General features: G+C 42.7%; 1 protein-coding gene across 1 annotated transcript; it reads right to left on the minus strand.

Moving 5' to 3' along the window:
* Nucleotides 1-363: 363 nt before the first annotated feature.
* GBP2 (guanylate binding protein 2) lies at nucleotides 364-15,190 on the minus strand. Its single transcript, XM_075540244.1, has 11 exons — nucleotides 14,999-15,190; nucleotides 11,896-12,094; nucleotides 11,072-11,199; nucleotides 9,886-9,995; nucleotides 7,997-8,193; nucleotides 7,420-7,662; nucleotides 4,867-5,147; nucleotides 3,467-3,679; nucleotides 2,565-2,667; nucleotides 1,870-2,063; nucleotides 364-637 (listed from the first exon to the last, which is right to left on the minus strand). The coding sequence occupies exons 2-11, from the start codon at nucleotides 12,083-12,085 to the stop codon at nucleotides 521-523; spliced, it is 1,776 nt and encodes a 591-aa protein (XP_075396359.1). The 5' UTR covers nucleotides 12,086-12,094; nucleotides 14,999-15,190; the 3' UTR covers nucleotides 364-520.
* Nucleotides 15,191-19,340: the final 4,150 nt, after the last annotated feature.

Here is a 19,340-nt window from a genome sequence, read left to right on the forward strand (position 1 = left end):
ATATACCACCAACTGCCGGAAGAACGGACAAATCTGAAGAAGTACAGCCAAAATGCTCCTTAGAAGCAAGGATGGCTAGACTTTGTCTCACGTGCTTTGGACATGTTGCGAGGAGGACAGCATGGAGAAGGATCTTATGTCTGCAAAAGCAGAGAAGCCGCGAACATGAGCAGCCCGGGGAGACGGACTGCTGCAGCGGCGGGAGCAATGGGCTGAAACGGGACCAGAATGAGGGCAGCGCAGGCGCAGGGCGTGCTTTGTTCCACTGCCCATGGAATCATTGTGAGTCACAATTGACTCCCGGACGCCTCCAGCAGACCAAAAACCATACATACATAATTGACCGATAAGTAACACATTGTATTTACACTTAAGCTTCATTTTTGGCAAACTGTATAAAGCAAAGTAGAATGATTTCCATGTTTAATGGCCAGTGTCTGAGATTCTGAAGTTGCTCCATTGACGTGCGCTTTGAGGAGAGCGAGGTGGGTCAGGAATCTCGGTCCTTGGGTTGTTCAGACTAGAGTATGGTACAGCCCCCGCCCTGCGATGCGCTTTTCTTCTTTATTTCCGTTATCTCATTTTGAAGTCTCTGGCTTTCCCTTGAAAATCCCTCCTGAAGAAGTCGTCGTTGTTCCTAAACATGGAAAGAAATAACTGAAGCTCACGCAATGTAAAATGTATCCCTTAATTGACAAATTATTTCTCCTTCTAGAGTTTACATTCGTCAATTCCTCAAGGGCGGTTTACAATTACTCTTACCAGCCTCTCATTCCCTAACCTCCATGACGCCGTTCTCTCCTGAGCCCTCTCGCTTGGCCATGGATTTTTAAATTGGCATTGCACTTGAGCTTCAGAAATGTTCTTGCCATATTTTAAGAAACATGGATGCCTCAGAAATCCATTCTTGAGTCTCTTCACTCACATTCAACAGTCTTTCTAGAACTTTCACACGTTTGCTGTGTTTTTATTTTATGCTTCAACACTATTCTCTACCGTGTGGATTTTAGGAAGGTAAGAGGAAGAGTAAAATTCAAAGGGAGGTTGCTGCAGGATTCTCAGCATTGGGGGAAATGTCTCCTCAGGGAGCTAACTAAAAGCCTTCACAATTTTGGTAACAGGTCAGCTACCAATAAAGGGTTGCTGAGATCGTGACCCGCAGTGACAATTTGGACAGACATCCAGACTCAACATCAAACTTGAGCGAGGCCCCGAGACCAGGCCGCTACTGGCAGATAGAGTACTTCACCAGGGTGGTTAAGGAAGCGGCTGTTACATGTGTCTTCCTGCTCCTTAGGCAGCATTTAGCAGTGAAGGCCTACTGAGTGTGGCGGAGCCAAGGTCACTGTGAACGCCTCTCAACAGAGCAAGCTGTCAGGTATTTTTCCATGGGGTGTGATGCAGATCCATCACTTGTCTCTTGAAACTACAACTTCTTCACTTGTAAAATGAGACTAGAATAATTCTTGTGTCGTTCGTTATTTGAGAACCTAATGACAGACAGCAGGTAAAGTGCTTTTTGTTGTGCCTGACAATAGCTATTATTTATCAAGGATGTAACAAAGAAAAGACTTTCCTCTGAAAAATCCTAGAAAAAAAAGTTGTGGTTGTGGATTTACTAGATGACCATGTTGGACAGAGCAAGAAAATATTCCACAGAAGTAAGAACTATTCTTGCTACTCTTTCTTTGTAAATGCTTGGGTGGTGCAAATAGGCCTTTGTAATCGCATGTGAGCATGGAGAGAAACACAAATGGATTGGGATTTCTAGGCTGGAAAGGCCTCTTTAAGAGTGGTCATGCTTCCTCTTACATTAGGCTTTTGCTTCAGCACAAGGCAAGGGAAATCATGGGAGGACCCCATATATACCTGAAGTTTCTGAGCAAGGACCGCCTGTTGCTCTTGCAGTATCTTGGACCTTTCCTCCTGTATTTTATCAGTCAGTTGTTTCACGTGTTCCTGGTAGCTCTTCTCTCTCTGCTGCATCATCTGCTCATTCTTCTTTTGGACTTCCTCCAGAATCTTTTTGGAAGCCTCTGCAGCTTCAGCCTTTAAACGTTCCACTAAGGAGATAAAAGGAGCAGAGAAACAATGAGGATGGAATCATGATGCTTTCTATCCCTTTCTTTCTGATTTTCTGTTTTCTTATGTTAAGAGAAAACTTTTAGTGGAAACTTTTCACTGTATAACCCGAGAACAGATCATCATTCATATAGGGTGAGGGCAAAAAAAAATCCTATAGAAGTAAGAATTGTAGTTACTTTACAAGTCCCTGGGGTGTATAAATGTTTAAGCTCTTAACCACTTGGCAAAAGGTTGGGAGTTCAAATCCACCCAGTGTCTCCTCAGGAGCCGGGCCTGGTGATCTTCTTCTGAAAGGCCCCAACCTTGAAGCCCCCAGAAAGCCATTATGCTTGAACATACGGGGTCCTCTGTGTTGGAACTAAGTTGACTGCAAAGAATAACAATCTTTCTCCACGGAGATGATCCCAGGTGACAACACAGCTAATCTTAACATGTTTGGCGTTTTCCATTGACCTCGGGTGTTTTCAACCTGGTCTCACCTTCGATGTCTTTCTCTTTCTCTGTGAGTGACTGATCAGTCTGGAGAAGGGCATCAGCCATGGCTTCTTTGGATTCCAAGTATTTCTTTAGCGTCTCTTCTGCCTAGTGACACAGAGGAAGTTAGAACTCGGAAATGGAGCTGATAGGTTAAAGTGGATACCTCTAATACACTTTTTACCTCAATTTCATTTTACTGTCCTCATTTGAATATGTGAATATCATTTCAAATGCAACATCTAAGACTCGACCCTGGGTTCCTCTCTCACCCGCTCCCATTTTAGTGATTAGCGATGTTGTGCTCTCAAGAGCACTGGTTACAACTATGACATTCATCCTCGATACCTATTTGCTCACACATCCCACACATAACCATCCGCCTAGCCTGCTGGCTTGCCCTTTCCCGTATAATCAGAACCATCATTTGTTGCCCATTCCACAAAGACCTTACTCTGAGACATCATCTTTCTTTCCTGGACAGTTCCCATCACTTCATCACAGGCCTCTGTGTGTTTCCTCTTGCTTCCCTACAGTGGATTCTACACAGCACATCAACATCCATCAGCTGTTTTTGCTTATTGCCTATGCTTCCTTGAGAGAAGAGGGCTTTGGCCATTTCTGCTTTGGTTTGTCACTGCACTATCCCCAGCAACTTGAAAAGCGCCCAGCATTACATAGACTTGAATGGCACTTGGTGACTGAATGAACGAATAAATGAGTGAAGAAATCCGACTGGTTTTTGTGGGTTAATCTATGCTTTCCAGGAACAATCCCTGCTGTGGCCCAAGGCAGGGTCTCACGGAGCGAATCCTGAATGACCACAGTGCCATGTTGTTTGTTCCCTCTGCGTCTGAGCGAATCCCCGCAGCCAATCCCTTTAAGAAGTACCCACTGGTGTGTTTACCTGTATCCCCTTGTGGGGCTCCTCGTAGTACTTATTCCTCAGCTCTTGTTTCTTCTTCAGAAAGAGACGATAACCTCCTGGTTTAGAAAATGCACCCGCTTTCACCTCGTCTTCGAGAGGACCAAAAATGTCCTGAAGCAGAGCCTCACAAATAGCCGTGGATGCTTGCACATTCCGCTTACAGTAATCATCTCGCTTTGCTTGTAACTGCTCCTGGAGGCGATAAACCAGCACAGACGGCACAGTGAGCGACGGGGAGGATGCTGACCAACAGCACATCCGCTCGCAGGAAACGTCTCTCTGGCAGAGATCACAGCTCCCAAGTAGGTCCATATCCCTCACCTTGTGAGATTCTAGATCAGCCTCAATAAGTGTGCTTCGTGGAGAAAGATCTACTTTTGTGGGTGTGCTTTCCAGAACCTTCTTTCCCTAGGCTTCCCTGGTTCCGTGAATGATACGCAAACACAGACACTATTTCATATGAAATGTATGTCTCTTCAAGATCTAATTTGAGTACTATTTCAGAGTATAAATGTTGGAATCAGGTGGTCCTGTGATATGTGGTGTTCCTAGTTCAATCACTTTGTGATTTGGTAGCAATCAACATTTGTAAGCTATATATATATATATTTGGTATGGGAAATGACTGTGTACAATCTACCTCATAGCATAGATTCCGTGTATAAATTAAATGTCATTATGTAAAGTATTAAGCCAAGCGACTTTTCTGTAAGTGCAGTGACTGATTATGCACTGTATTCTTTAATAGATGAATAGGTAGTTCCTCGGCGTGGGGGCCATGAAGGTAATTATCCCCTGGGTATTGTCAGTATTTAAAAACAGAACAGCATCATTATCAAAAGCAAATCGCTCAAAGGAACTTAAATATTCATCTTTTTAGAAAAGGATATCATTACTTGCTACCTTGACCATCTATTGTCATCAGAACCTCGGATGCTGCAACATATCCTTCGCAGAATTCTGCCTTGCAAACGAGGAGAGAGACTGGTGCTTGCAGGGTAGCTGTTACTCGTGCAATCCCTCCTTAGCTTGGAAAGAGAATTATCTGAAAAAATATTCTTGAACAATATTCCTATGGTTGGTTTCTCTTGGTTTCCAGAATATTTTACCTATGTCTTACATTAAAAGATATTTTTAGGGGCTTGAAAAAGAACAGAATCCTCTCTCTATTGATTAGTGGGGGAAATGAAACATACCTTTGATTACTTTTAAGAGGAAATGAATGAATTTCCTTGTATTGACTTCTAATATAGCTTGAATAGCTTAGTTCTCTGTTTAAGATATGGCATTCAGAGTGGAGGGAATTGAATCAGAAAGGGGGTCGTGATGAAAATATGGCCAATTCTGGTCCTGTATTCTACAAGCAATAGCAAATGTACCCCTAATTGCGTCTGGAACTTTTGGTCCACATCCTTGAAAGAGCTCTTCATGAAGACCGCGATGGCCTCCCTCTCCACGGCCCTGTGCAGGTCCAGCAGCTCCTGGAGGGTCTCTGTGGGCAGCTGCGCCTTCTGGCCCATCTGCTCGTCATAGTGGGCAATGGCTTTTTGCACTGCAGCCGTGTTCTCTATCTGGGCCAAGGCCAGGACTGCGTTCTCGATGCAGGGCAGATTCCCACTGCTGATGGTGTTGACATAGGTCAGCACCAGGCTCTCCAGACCTACAGAAGGAACACCATTGGTGACTGTCCATTTGGTGGGGAAGAAGAGAACAGCTCGTATTTTGTTTCGTTCTGAGGCTATCAATTGAGCTCCTTTTTAGTCAACTGCTCGGGTCTACAGCTGGGAAAGTTTGTGAGCCTCTAAGTCTGGAAGCATATAAAGCTTTAGTGTCCTCCTCCTCTATTGAAGAAGAAATTATTAAAATGAGTCAACGGGATAACATTTTTTACTCCGAGATATGAGGAATACAAAGCCTTTCCTTCTACCTGCACGCCTCCCTGTTTTCCCTTTACTCCCCTTCCTGGCAACCTGTGGAGGGCCAGCCCAGACTTTGCTCTCTTTGGGATGCAGCCCAGTCTGTGTCTGACTTAGACAGATGGGTGGTGTTCCTCACTAGGCTCTCATCAGAGCTCCATGTTGAACAACCAACTTATCTGGATTGGCTCAGGGCTTTGTGGGTTTTGTCTTGGAAAATCCCACATCTCAGAAAAAGCCCGTCTTGGACCAATGAGTAACCCCAAAGATAGCAATCTTGGACACTTGACTCAACTTTTGGTATCATACCACATTCTCATCCTCCCTTTTATTCTTTTTAATAATTTAAAGTTCCATTTCCATGAGTGGCTTACAAATTCTCTTCTTGTGGCCTCATTTTTAAAGGCCTCAAAGATGTCTAAAGGCCTCGATATCTTTATATCTTCACAATATTCCTTCTTATGTACATCTGAGGAACCTCAATGTTTTAAAAAATACAACTCTGAGCAACTTCATTTACCCTGAAAAATTATCCTCTTCCATATTGTCCTCGCTTGGTAAATAAGAAATCTATACACACAGTGGCTGAAACCTCAAACCCTGGCATCAGACGGGGTGTTTTCTTGTCTTGGGACCCTCCATCCCGTGCACCAGGAATCCTTACTGAGTTCACATCCCAAATTTGTGTGAAGCCCGAGTTTTGACGAGGGCCATTCCTAAAACAGTATCTAGCACATTTCCTTCATTTTTGAACCATTGTGAATAGAATTCTTTTAATTCATTCTCTTAAACAAGCAAACAAAAGCTCCCATGATTGCCAAGAATTTCCAAGATGGTAAATCTTCATAGAAGCAGGTCACCTCCTCTTTCTCCCTCTGAGCAACTGGTGGGATCCAGCTGCCAACATTCTGGGGAGCAATTACAGCACCTAGCCCATTGCACAGCCAAGGTTCCTTTTATTCCCGTATGCGATCTAAAAGTACTACAAAATGCTACCTAAGAATAATCCGAAAGATAGCTCTAAGGATAAATTAGGTGATTTACCTCTTTGCCTAATCTCCTTCAATACCCTCTCAAAGAACTTAGAATAAACATTGTGCTTAAGGTGACCCACGATGCCTTATAAGGACAGCCAGGGCCTTCTAGACAAAGTTTCTCTCTGCCTGCAAAGTTCAGTTCTTCTTCTGGTTAGCCCCTATTTTTAAATCTTCCTCTTAAGTATCGCATTTTATCGTTCAATCTCAATGATTTCTTACCTACCTAGATTCGCTTACTCTCTCATACCCAAAGCAAACCAAATCCATTGCTGTATCTTCAATTCCAACCCTTACAACACAGCAGAACAAAGTAGAACAACCTCATAGGTTTTTCTTGGCTTTAATCTTTACAAAACGATTACTACATCTTTCTCCCATAGAGCAGTTAGTGGGTTTGCACTATCAGTCTATTAGTGACCATCCCGCCATTAAACCACTGTGGCACCTGGACTCCCATGATGCTCTCCTAATAATCTATTATTTTGATTATTGTGCCTCACCATTTATCATTATGGGTCACACTTTTTTAAGTACCCTTTCTGTGGATAATGGCAGAATAAGACTAGAAAGCATGTATCTTTTATTCTCCATTACACCCAGTGTTTGGTATAGTGGTGGTTACATTCTAGGCATTTCTTATTTACCTTTGAATTTACAGACAAGGGAATGGCACTACATTTCGTGGAAAAGCCTGACATATATAAAATATTTACTGTTCCTAAATGGGGAGGTGAGAATTTCATAGAGAAGGTTATTATAACAGGATTATTCTAGTTTTTTTCTTTCTAAAATCTTATTGTTTTGAGTATTAGATGTTCCTAGAAGAAGTTTCAGTTCCCAAGTAAATTTCATAAATGCGATCATTGGATTTTTTCTGTATGTATACGTGCTACAAGTGATTCTTAAGTTCTCGTCTCTAATCCTCCGAAAGAGGCAGAGAGACGTCCAGGTGAGGAGTGGAGGGAGAGAAAAGACTCACGAGGTCCGTTGACTGTGATGCCGCCTGAAAGAGTCTTGACTCTGGAATGGCAGAAGATGTGGGAGCAGAATTCTGCCACTTGTTCTACAAAGTCAGGGTTCAGGTCTTCCTCCTGCAGCTGCTCGAGACGAACAAGGTGCTTCCTGCTAGCAGGCCGGTCAAAGATGAAGCATTTCTTCTGGGGAAAGAACTTCCGGATACACAAGCGAGGCTGATTATAGCTTTTAAGCTTCTTTTCATCACCTAGAGGGATCAACATGAGAAGTAGGGTGCCTGTGATCAATGACCACAAAGACTTGATTCCCCACATTATGACGATAGCAAAGGCTATAGAAAGGGATACGAATTAGCTAATGATGGAACAGAAATAAAGGAATATAGTCATGAATAAAATGTTTTTCTCCAAGAAGACAAATTGGATTCAATTAGCCCAGTTATGCAATTTTTTTCCACATCTTCTAGGACAGTTGTCAGGGAAGCATGGTTAAGAAATCAAAATGTTCAGCACCTATGCAAAAATCATCAATGTAGACCTAGTTTTCTCTCTATCTGCTACCCAACCACCAGCCCCAGGAACCTTTTCTCAGCCTCAGCGAAAGGTCCAGGTACTCATCAGCAGTGATGGGCTGTCCGTCTGCTTCTAACTCCAGGGAGAAATCTCTCAGTGCCCACACGAAGGCTGGAAAGAAGCTCACAAAGTCAGCGGAGTCATCCACCTCCCTCTTCTCAGGCGAGGAACTGGACTGGATGTGCTCTGTCAGCTCAGTCACATAACTGAAACGTTAACTCAGGAAAAGTACCGAAAAACAGCAGTATTTTTAATTGTCTTTTCTTTGCAATGCTTGTTTGGAACCATTTGCTTTCTCTTCCTCGTGTCCTTCATTCGCGGTACAAACATATTGGGCACCTTTAGGCAGAAGGCACTGCTCTGGCATGCCTGCCGTCATGGAGCTTACACTGATGAGGGAGAAAGACAATAAACAAGCAAACGAAGAGATCCTGTTGAAGTCATGGGTAGCACTTCTGGCAGTTAACCCCATGATCAGCAGTTCGAAACCACCGGCCACTGCTCAGGAGAAAGGACTTTCTACTGCCATAGAGAGTCGGTCTAGAAGCGCACAGGCAGTCCCACCCTGTCTGGTTGATTGGTCACGCTGAGTCAGGAATGACTCAATGGCAGTGTGTTTGTTTTTGTTATTGTTCTTTGTGGGTGTGGGAAGGGAGGGGTTATAAGGAAAAACTTTATCCAGAATGATTCCAACCTTTTCATCCTCAACTAGGTAATGATTTGGGAGTTTACTGTGTTGTGTCAGGCAAGGAAAGAGTAGGCCTATACAGGAAAATTAGGAATTCTGAGATGATGATAAGATTGCTGTTTATAAAAGTATAAAGCTTAGACTAGAGGCGATGATTGAAGACATAAATTTGATGTTAGTTAGCATATAGATGATACTGAACATCTTAAGACAGGGCAAGATCAGCTAAGGGTATAGAGTTGGTATAGATGAGAAGAGGCCTAAAACCTAAGAAGCTGTGACATTTAGAGACCAATGAGGAAAAGAGGATGAAAAGGGGCAGTCAATGAAAGAGTCAGAAAAATTAGAGTAGTATTGTATGATAAACATCCGAACAGCCAAGAATTTAGGAAGGAGAAAATGATTTTTTTCTTTTTCAAATACTGTAGAAATATCAAATGAAATGAGGCCCATAAACTGTCCATTAGAGACAGAAATATGAAACAACTTTGGCAAACAAAAAATTCCATGCAGTAGTCTAAAACTGAATTTGTGGAAATGGGAGGTTGCTAATAATCACCAAGACTAAGTGAGGTAGGAAGGCGGAAGCCAAAGACAGTGAACTAGGAACAACATATCTTGAAGAAAACAGGTTTGCTTCGCAAGGGGTTGGGAGATGACTGCAACAAAGGTGGTACATAGAGTCTGAGGCCTCGTGTTCAAGGCAGCCTCTCTGTTTTATTGTGAGTAGAAAGCAAACGTATATGGAAGTTCAATAAAGAACAATGTGACAACTAGCTCATCCGTGAGAGAGGAGAGGAAAAACACCGGATCATCGGAGACCACAGGTTGGGCCTGTGACCACATCTGTGTAGGCAGGTGAAGGCCAGGTGTCCAACGAAAGGAAACATTTAGAAAGTGTGATAGGTATTGATAAGTACACAAAGAGTTTATTGAAGTCAGAGCAGAAGTTCAAAAGAATTGTGGGGGTTTGGAAATTAGAGGGGGAATCAGCTCAGCATAGTTGAGGATGGTTTGGGACCAAGTAGGCTTGAGTGCTTAGTGATTGAAGTAAGCTGTTGAGATTAATGAGATTCATTACGGAATTATGGAAGGGACTTAGGAATTCTTCTGTAGTTGTCCGCCTCTATACTTGGTAAAAAAAAAAAATTTAAAAAAAGAGCCCTTTCTTTTCCAAATGTGGTGCTATTTGAGACCACCAAAAGGATACTGCAGTTGGTCCATGGCCTGCTGGTTGATGGTTCCCATGCTGTTGTACACAAAGGTGCTGCTCAGTAGTATTGCCAATGCAAAGATCCAGGAATCATTCTGGTTGTCGCCCTAGAAACCAGGACAGGGACCACCCAGAAGAGTGAGTAAGAGAATGTATTTTCAGTTCAGGTAGACCCAGTTCTACAACTGTGCTTTCTGTGGAAATTTACATTATTTCCTTATATATATATTTTTCATCTGTACTAGTTTTTAAGATGTAATTTAGAGAATTATTTAAAAATAAGATAATATTTGAAACTTATATTAGAATATGAAGCCCAAATCATTTGGAAAACCTGGCTGTTATGATAATCTATTAATTTTCAGACACGGCTCCTGAACTTTGATGCAGCCTGGTTCTAGTCCAAGGTAAGGAACATGTTAGACAATAGCTAAAATATGCTATTTTGAGACTATTTTTTACCTCAAGACTTAGAAGTGTAATAATTTATCTGTTTAAAAATGAACAAATGTCACCAGATCTTACAACTGGACTTGTCATCTTGCTAGTAGTTCTGCTTTGGATCAGACCATTCTCATCATTTCTCTGGGTCTTTATCATGAAAAGTTACATGTTGATAAAATGTCTTCTCAGGTGTAGCGCTACTTTCAGAACCCTCAACAGAACATTTTGCTATGATACAGGTGAGAAGAACAATGACATGGCTAAAAATGTCATCTGTCATTACTTTATAACTTCATCGGTAGTTCTCTCTCTGTTTAGGATACACATGGTGGTGTAGTGCTTGCGCATGATCGGCAGTTCAAAACCACAGGAAACTCTGTGGGAGGAAAACTGGTCTTTCCACTCCAGCAACCTCTCTCGGGAAGCCACAGCAGGTCATCAATATGAGTCAGCATTGACTCCATGGCAGTGAGGGAGTTTGTTGAGGATACATGCTCGGGTGGACACTGACTTCCAAAGTAGCACTATGCTCACAGGTAAGGTTTACTTTACTCACTAAACCTGACTTACGGCAGCTACGCCACATGGGAGGAAAACTGGTCTTTCCACTCCAGCAACCACACTCGGGAAGCTTTGAGAGATGGTTCAGCAGTTAAAAACACATCGCCATAGGTAATATTTCCTGCATATGCCATTGTCAAGGAAAGCTACATATAAAATCTTAAACATTTCTTTTTACCTTCTCAACATCTCCCAGTCCCTCGGTGTCCAGCAGAACTAGGGTGTGGTGCGGCACAGTGGGGTGAGGCACGCACCACATCCAGATTCCCTTGGTGTGAGACTGCACCGTGGAGCCCAGAGAGAAGCCTGTAAAAATGGAATGTTGGCGAAGCGTTTTAATAGAGTTCTGGATATTGAGATCTAAGTTCACCTAATAAAGACACAACTAAAACCACTGTCTAATTACTGTCAAAGAAGATTGAAATTAGAATACTCAGTTTACATTGAACCATTACCTTAAAGATCATCATAGGTTGGTTGTTACTACATGAACTGGCTAATAAACACCTTAAGAGTTCATTTTCAGAGACACTGATTTTTTTTATTACTGCCTTATTCTATGCAGGAGAAAGACCAGGCTTTCTACTCATGTAAAGAGTTATCATCTTGGAAACCTACAGGGGCAGCTCTACCCTCTCCTGTCAGATCACTAGGGGTTGGAATCAACTCTATGGCTGTGGGTTGACTTGATCCAGGAAAAGCATTGCTCAAAGAGGAAAACGAAAGCAAATTGTGAAGCAGGTGCGAGCCCACTCTTATTCTCCCAGGGTGAAGATAAAATGCTGGCCTACAGCTGGTTGCAGTGTTCGTTCCACCTCTACACTCTCCCCTCTTTGCTGCTGTGGAGGGGGTCCCCAGTTCTGCCGGGGCCTTTGCCGTCCTCACAACCAGTGTTTTGTTTGAGCCCATTGCTGCCACTTTTCTGCTTACATCACCGTATTTGAAGTTGGGCAGTGGGGATGGACCGAAGGGACTGGTCAGAACTTTGCTGGGGCCACTTACCCTTTTTCTTCCCAGCCAGCTTGTTCATCAGGTAGGATTTGCCTGTGCGGTAGAGGCCCACGATAGCCACCACCACCACAGGCTCCTCGATGGCAGACAGGATCTTCAAAGCCTCCTGATTGGCTATCAGTTTCCCACAAGTGTTCTCAATGAGGCACACTGGGCCTGGCATGTGGGTCTCTGGAAGCATGTCTCTTGTCTACAAGGGAAGAGATAGAATGGAATACTATTACTTGACAGATCGCTGAGGTCAAATAATACAATATGGACTAAATTTATGTTTCCTCTCCTTGAACTTTCTTTCCTGCTCTAATTTTAAAACTCCAGGTGACATCTTGGATGAAGTTAAATGTGATCTCCATGGTAGCCACAAAGGAATTATAAAAGCATGCACACAGAAAAATGAGAAAAATAATCTAGTAAAAAATCAAATAAAAACAAAAGAACAAAAGAAATCAAGGGTTAAAAAAAGGATTGACTTGATATGTATGTGGCCTATAGAAAACAAATAGTAAAACAATGAAAATTATTTCTCATTAGTTATTTCATTATTCTAGGTATTAAAAAGCAGAGATTGGCAAGTGGATAAAAAATAATAATCATATTCCATACTGTCTACAAGAGACTCACTTAGATTTGCATAGACAGATACACGGAAAGTAAAAGAACAGGAAAATTTCCATGCAAGCAATTACCTAAAGAGATCTGGATGGCTATAAGGTAAAATGGCCTTGAAGGCCAAAATTGTACCTAAAAACAAGAATCTCATATGTGGATAAAAGCCCAATTCATCAAAAACATGTAACAATTATAAATCTATATTCACCTAACAAAATATATGAAGCAAGCACTGGCAGAAATGAAGGAAAAAAAGACATTTCCACCATGATAGTTGAAAATGTCAATTTATCAATTTTCCACCAGGGTTCCTTTAGTAATGGATAGAAAATCTATAATAAAAGTCAATAAGGCTGTGGAGGATTTGGAAAACGCTATAGGCCAACCAGCCTTAATAACTTATAAAAAACACTGTTTTCAACAACAGCAAGGTGTAATTTTTTTCCAGTGCACATGGATCATCTTCCAGGATATGTTAGGCATCATAAATTTAAAATGATTGAACTTGTGCAAAGTAATGGAAACTACTGAGAAAAGGATGAAAATGAAATAAATATATAGCAAAACATATGAGATGTAGCAAAGGATGTAAGGAAAATGTATAGCTATAAATATATTCATTAAAAAAGATATTTTACAGAAAATACAGGAAAGAACTAGGAGGCAAAAGACATTTATAGAAGTATAAATCTGGGCTTGTATATATGTAAATATATTAATATATAATGATAGGGATATAGATCCATGTACATATATTTATGTTAAGTATTAAGGTAGCAGATGGATTTGGGGCCTCTACTCAAGGCCTCCCTCAAATGCAAGAATGCTTTGTTCTAATAACCTGGCATTCTGTGATGCTCACCCTCCTGACATGATCACTGAAGACAAAATGGGTGCATAAGCAAAGGTGGTGAAGAAAGCTGATGGTGTCTGGCTATCAAAAGATGTAGCATCTGGGGTCATAAAGGCTTGAAGTTAAACAAGCGATGATGTACCAGGGAAGTAGCAAAGCCCACATGGAAGAAGCACACCAGCTGGGTGATCATGGGTGTCGACAGGATCAGGTATCAGGCATCAGAAGGTTCAAAAAAAAAAAAAATCATATAGATGAAAATGAGGGGGGTCAGAGTGGAGACCCAAAACCCATCTGTAGAAAATTGGATATCCCTTCAGAGAAGGGTCACAAGGAAGGGACAAGGCAGCCAGGGTGCAGTACGGGACCTACGAAGCACAAAACATTCCTCTAGTTCTTTATGCTTCCTCTCTTCCACCCACCCCCAACCCCCGCCCCTCGCCCCCTCTATGATGACCCCAGTTCTACCTTACAAATCTGGCTAGACTGGGGCATGAACACGGGTACAGATAAGAGCTCTGAACACATGGAAGTCAGGAATTCCCTCAGGAACAGTAATGGGAGTAGCAATACCATGTGGGTAGGGGGAGGAATGTGGGGAGCAGAAGAGGTAGAAAGCAGGGAACTGATCACAATGATCTATGTATAACTCCCTCGCCAACCCCCCATGAGAGGGGAAAACAACAGAAACATAGGTGAAGGGAGAGAGTGGATGGAGAAATATATGAAAATAATAATTATAATTTATTAAAGGGTCATGAGGGTGGGAGGTGGACGGGGGAGTGGAGGAACAGACCTGATACCAAGTGATGAAGTAGAAAGAAAATGTTTTGAAAAATGATGATGGCAACATATGTACAAATGTGCTTGATACAATTGATGTATAGATTGTTATAAGAGCTGTAAGAGCCCCCAATAAAATGATTTATTTAAATTTTTAAAAGAAATTTAAGAAATATAAAAAGAATATGAAACCCAAAGCTAGCAGAAAGAAGAATGCAATAGATATTGAAGCAGAGACACATTACAGAAAGAATAGAAACTAATTGGAAGATTCAATGATACCAAAAATTTCGTTTTTTAAACATATCAATAAAATTGAAAAAATTTAACTAAATTATCAAAAGGCCATTTAAACAAACGATCAGAAAAGGTTAATGACCCATTTGATATCCTATTCCATATCCCTATCAAATGGGAGTCAATAAATAACTGACTCAGAAAAAACAAATACACGAAAAAAGGTAAAGCTCCCAAATGCCAGTCACTTTATAAATTACTGTATAATTTTCTCCTTTTTTGCAGACTCTAGTGGTTTTTTATTTACTAGAGGTATACAGTTTTATAATAGAGGGGAAGATGGAGCTTTGCTTTATTAAGTAGTTTCTATCACAAACAGAGGTGACTTTAAAAGGTGTTTAGAAAGAAATGGTAAGTTTAAAATATTCACAACTCTCACCATTGGCCATATCTCTGCTGGCCCTAACATAACACAGAAATGGATACTTACCTACCTGGTGCTCCATATCAGTCTCAGAAGCCACACACTTTGTGAGGGATCATTTTAGAGGAAACGGACTGGCTCTTGCAAACATTCCCCACCCTGCCCAGTCTTCCCCAGAGCAGAGGTACCTTAGAACTGAGGACAAAGCTGCGGAGGTGATGACAAGTTCTTAGGGGTCTGCCTTCTGCCCTCTTCTTCCACAATTTCTCTGCACTGGCGTCTGCTCTTCTCTCCTCTCTTTCACTGGAAGTCTGGCCTCTTATTTCCTTCTTCCAACCTGCTGGGAATTTCCAGATGTTCTTCTGTGCTCCAGTGCTTGCAAACAAAAGCCTCAAAGAGCTCCGCCTGCAAATAAAAAGTCCAGTGTGAAACTGAAAGCACATCATGCACTCCAGTGACCCCAAACCAAGCAAGGAATTACAGAAACCCAAGCTGGTGGCTGTGTGGTCAGCTTCAGCACAATTTCTCACCTCCTGTCTTAAGTCTGTTCTGACCTCCAGTGAGCCTGGTGAGCGGAGTTGGGCTGCGACCTAGGCTGCTCAAGCCAGGGACCTTGCAGAAACAGGTCACTAGCTCCGTCTTCTGAGGCCTCTCTGGCTGCATTCCCACCGCCAATCTTTCACCCAGCAGACAGTTGCATAGTTGTACTCTATTTCTCAATAACATCTTAAAGCAGTGGTTCTCAACCTTCCTAATGCCGCGACCCTTTAACACAGTTCCTCATGTTGTGGTGAGCCCCAACCATAAAATGATTTTCGTTGCTATTTCATCACTATCATTTTGCTACTGTTATGAATCGGGCGACCCCTGTGATAGGGTCGTTCGACCCCCAAAGGAGTCGCAACCCACTTTGAGAACCGCTGCCTTAAAGGCTTTGTGCCAATTAATTATTTTTTTTTAATCAATTGGATTGTTTTTAACATCATGAGCTTTTCCTCAGATTTGGGGGCTGGTTGCAGGATATTGGATGAGAAAAACCTCGTATAATATTTTTCTAGGTCCAGTGACCCGTGCTGCAGAGGCAGTGTATTAGCTCATGTGGCTCTGCTAGCCAGCATCTCTGTCGGCCCCAGCACACAACCTGGCTCCAGGGAAGGAAGTGGGGAGGAAGACACTGGGAGGACTCACTTGTGAGAAATTATTAATTATTAATAGGGTATATTGGGATTTCTGTGCTGCTGGGTGTCAAGTGAGAGCTCAGAGAAGCAGGAGCGGGGAAAGAACCTTACAAAGAAACAAGAGCCGGGGGTGAAGCACCTCCTCCGGACCTCCAGAGCCCTAAGCAACGAAACTCCGTGATCATAAGACAGCTTATGACATCAGAGGAGTGTCTGAGGTGCAGCAGCAGCACCAGAACCAGGGCCCAGAGCATGAGACAGAGCAGTGCATTCCCAGCCACAGAGCAAGCAAAGCTTTGGGCAGGAGGTCGAGTTGTGGAATAGTAGGGTGTCTCTGGGTGCTGAACTGGGAGAGCTGGGCTTGCGGACCCATAAAGCTGGAACTGAACGTCTTCAGGATAAGGCTTAGTGGAATAGGGTGCCTCTGGCTACTTAATTCAGGGCGCTGGGCTTGCTCACCCCATAGAACTTGAGCTGAATGGTTTTGGATGGCACCTTACAGTGGAGTGGCATGCCCTTTGGGCATTTATTTGCAGCCCCGAAGGAACTTTGTAACTTGTCCTGACTGAACAGCTATCTCCTGAGTAAGCTCTGGGGCATTGGTAGTACCTGGGTAATAACAACAAGCAAGGAGTGTGTTCGTTTGATATTGTTTTGACCTAATGTACACTTTTTAGCTGAGCATTATACTGCTGTTGTGTTAACCTTGAACTAAAAGTTTTAAAGGTTTTTTGGCAGAAGTCTTATACAGCGTGACCTGAGAGAACGGAGCTCAATGGGACTGCCTTATTTTGCCAGGTTTCACAGGTGTCCACTTTGCAGAGGGTGCAGACCGCTTTCCGATCATTATTCTATCATGAAGGTCTCCGAAACACCTGGTGAACTTTCCTTCTCTCACAGGTTTCTGCCCGACAAAGGCTTGACCGCGTGATTAAAAGGCACCAGCGCTTTCCTCAAAAGACAAAAGGAAAGACGGAACAAGCATCCCTCAGCCAGCTGGAAATACTTCGACTCTTGCAGAGTAGCTGGAGAATTCAAAGCCTGGTATACAGCTCAACATTCCCCCGAATTTCAAGGTACTGGACTCTGATTCTAAAACATTTATCAAGAGCATTTGGGGCTACTGTAGCAAATTCTGCTTCAGGAGAAATTGGGACAGGCCCAGCTAATTCTGTTGGTGACGGCTTTGCTAACTTTTTCTGGCTTTCTAGTTAGTATTTTGCAAATACACCATAGTCAGTTCCCATGAATGTAAATTCATGAAGTTCATCTTCGAACAGCATTTGAAATGTTATTTCCTGGAACTGAAAGGAAATGGAAAGTGAAAGTAAAGGTGAGGAAATACTTGGAAAGAGGGCAAATGCTAAGAAATCAGCTGTTTTTCTTCTGACCAATAAAACGTTTGTGTCAGGCAGCAGAGGAAGAGCTGCAGGGAGAGTTGAAGCCTATGGAATGTGTGTTGTTAAGGCCAAATTAAAAAGAAATACAAGTGAGATGGAAAGTGGAAGTAAAGGCAGGGGATTTCCTCGAAATAGGACAAGTGCTAAGAAATCAGCTGTTTTGTTTTTCTTCTGAGCCATGAAATGTTTGTTTGTTCCTGACAACAAAAGAGGAGCTACAGGGAGAGATGAATCGCTATGAACTGTGTGCTGTGTAAAGAGAAATAGCGATGAATTCCCTTCATGTGTCCACTAGAAGTCCCTGGATGGTGCAACCAGTTAGGGTGCTCAGCCGTAATCCAAAAAGTTGGAAGTTCCGATCCAAGGCAAGGTTCCTTGGAAGAAAGGTCTGGCAATCTCTTTCTGAGAAACCAGCCATTGAAAATTTTATGCATCACAGTTGTCTTGGACACGTGTGGGGTCCCCGTGATTTGCAGTGGACTCAAAGACAACTGGTTTGGTTTTTAAAAGCATGAAAAGGGGCCTGTTTCCATTTAGAGTATTTCTTTGGAGACTAGTAGACCAAAGCCCTCCTGCCTCTACAATCTTGAATACAAAAAACAAAACTCTCTTAAGGGCTAAATAAACCCCTTGCTGCTTTATATTCCAGAGCAAACTCTAAAAATTTAGGCCCATTCTCTTTGAAGTGCCCACACCCAGGAAGGTAGCGTTTCAGACTCCCTGATGTTAGAGTACAGGAAGCCCTTTCCCAGCCAGGATCCCGGCCCAGCACTCTGCCTGCTTCTCAGAGTGGTGACTATGCAGAGACGGAGGAGGAGGCAGCACAGCAGGTTTATAGAGCAGTAAAGTTAAGACACACTGGGATAGGACCCCAGGGGGTCTACATATGGGCCTGGAGGTGGGGGTGGGGAGGCTGTTTGTTTTTTTTAACGTGGTGGTCCCTGGTTGTCTGGGACCCAACTATGCCCTGGTTTGTCAGGCTCCTGGGTGGTCAGGCCCCACCTTCTTTGATTCGGGGATGTGGTGACTAAGCAGTTAGACAAGTCAAGTGGCTTGTCCTTGTCACCATTTCCTTGTTACCTGAATGCAAAGCTGGGCCTGAAGTAACATAAAACCCATTCTACCACAGCAAGTATAGAGACAGAAAGGAGTTTAATCACGTATGCATAAGAGGGAAACAGTCGCAGTACTCCACAAATGTCTGCTTCAAAGTTCGTTGAGAAATCAAACCTGCTGCCATCAAGTTGATTCCAAGTCATGGCGACCCGAGGGAGGGTTCCTGAGCCCGTGTACCTTCAGCGGAGCAACCAGCCTCTTCGTTCTCGCACAGAGCAGAGGCCGTGTTTGACCCACTGGCCTGGCACCTGAGTAGGCCAATGCCTGCCCCACAGTGCCTCTAGTGCTTCCTCCACGTCAAAAGTGTCCACCTAATTTCAGAATTTATACATAATGGGGCTACAAAATGTTCACAGAAAATTCCTTTGTCTTTTGATTTCTCCATTCCCCCCCCCCAAAAAAAAAGCCTTTCTAAACCCCTCTGTAGGTTTTGACAAAGTTCAGAAGCTGTTTGATATACTGAATCATGAACTATGGAAGCTTAACGTAGAGACCTATCTAAACGAAACCATTTGCTTGTCAGGGAGATGGGCCAAATTCCAATATTCTTTCAGATGAAGCCAACTGACTAAAGAAATAGCTTTCTCGCTCTCTAAATCAGCATAAGATGAACTCCTTATGGGGGAATGTACATCAATGTTGAGGATGCAACCATGAATGATGTTGTCAAGTTCCCTTCTGGGAAAACAGGATGCCATTGATTCTATTGAAACAGATTATGTATGGACTAAAAATGAAATTTTAAACTCACTGCCATCGAGTCAATTCCTACGTATAGTGACCCTATAGGAAAGAGTAGAACTGTCCTGAGGGTGTCTGAGATGCCTAAATCTTTG

The sequence above is a fragment of the Tenrec ecaudatus genome, chromosome 1 (assembly GCF_050624435.1).
Source record: "Tenrec ecaudatus isolate mTenEca1 chromosome 1, mTenEca1.hap1, whole genome shotgun sequence".
Lineage (NCBI taxonomy): Eukaryota > Metazoa > Chordata > Mammalia > Afrosoricida > Tenrecidae > Tenrec > Tenrec ecaudatus.

Bases quoted from the DNA above. Each gene is read 5' to 3' on its own strand.
- GBP2 (XM_075540244.1), bottom strand. From the start codon at position 12,085: ATGCTTCCAGAGACCCACATGCCAGGCCCAGTGTGCCTCATTGAGAAC. The intron at 8,194-9,885 runs GTATCCTTTTGG...TTAACGTTTCAG, and splicing joins CAGGCCATGGACCAACTGCA to TTATGTGACTGAGCTGACAG. The intron at 2,064-2,564 runs GTGAGACCAGGT...TTATCTCCTTAG, and splicing joins GAAAGAGAAAGACATCGAAG to TGGAACGTTTAAAGGCTGAA.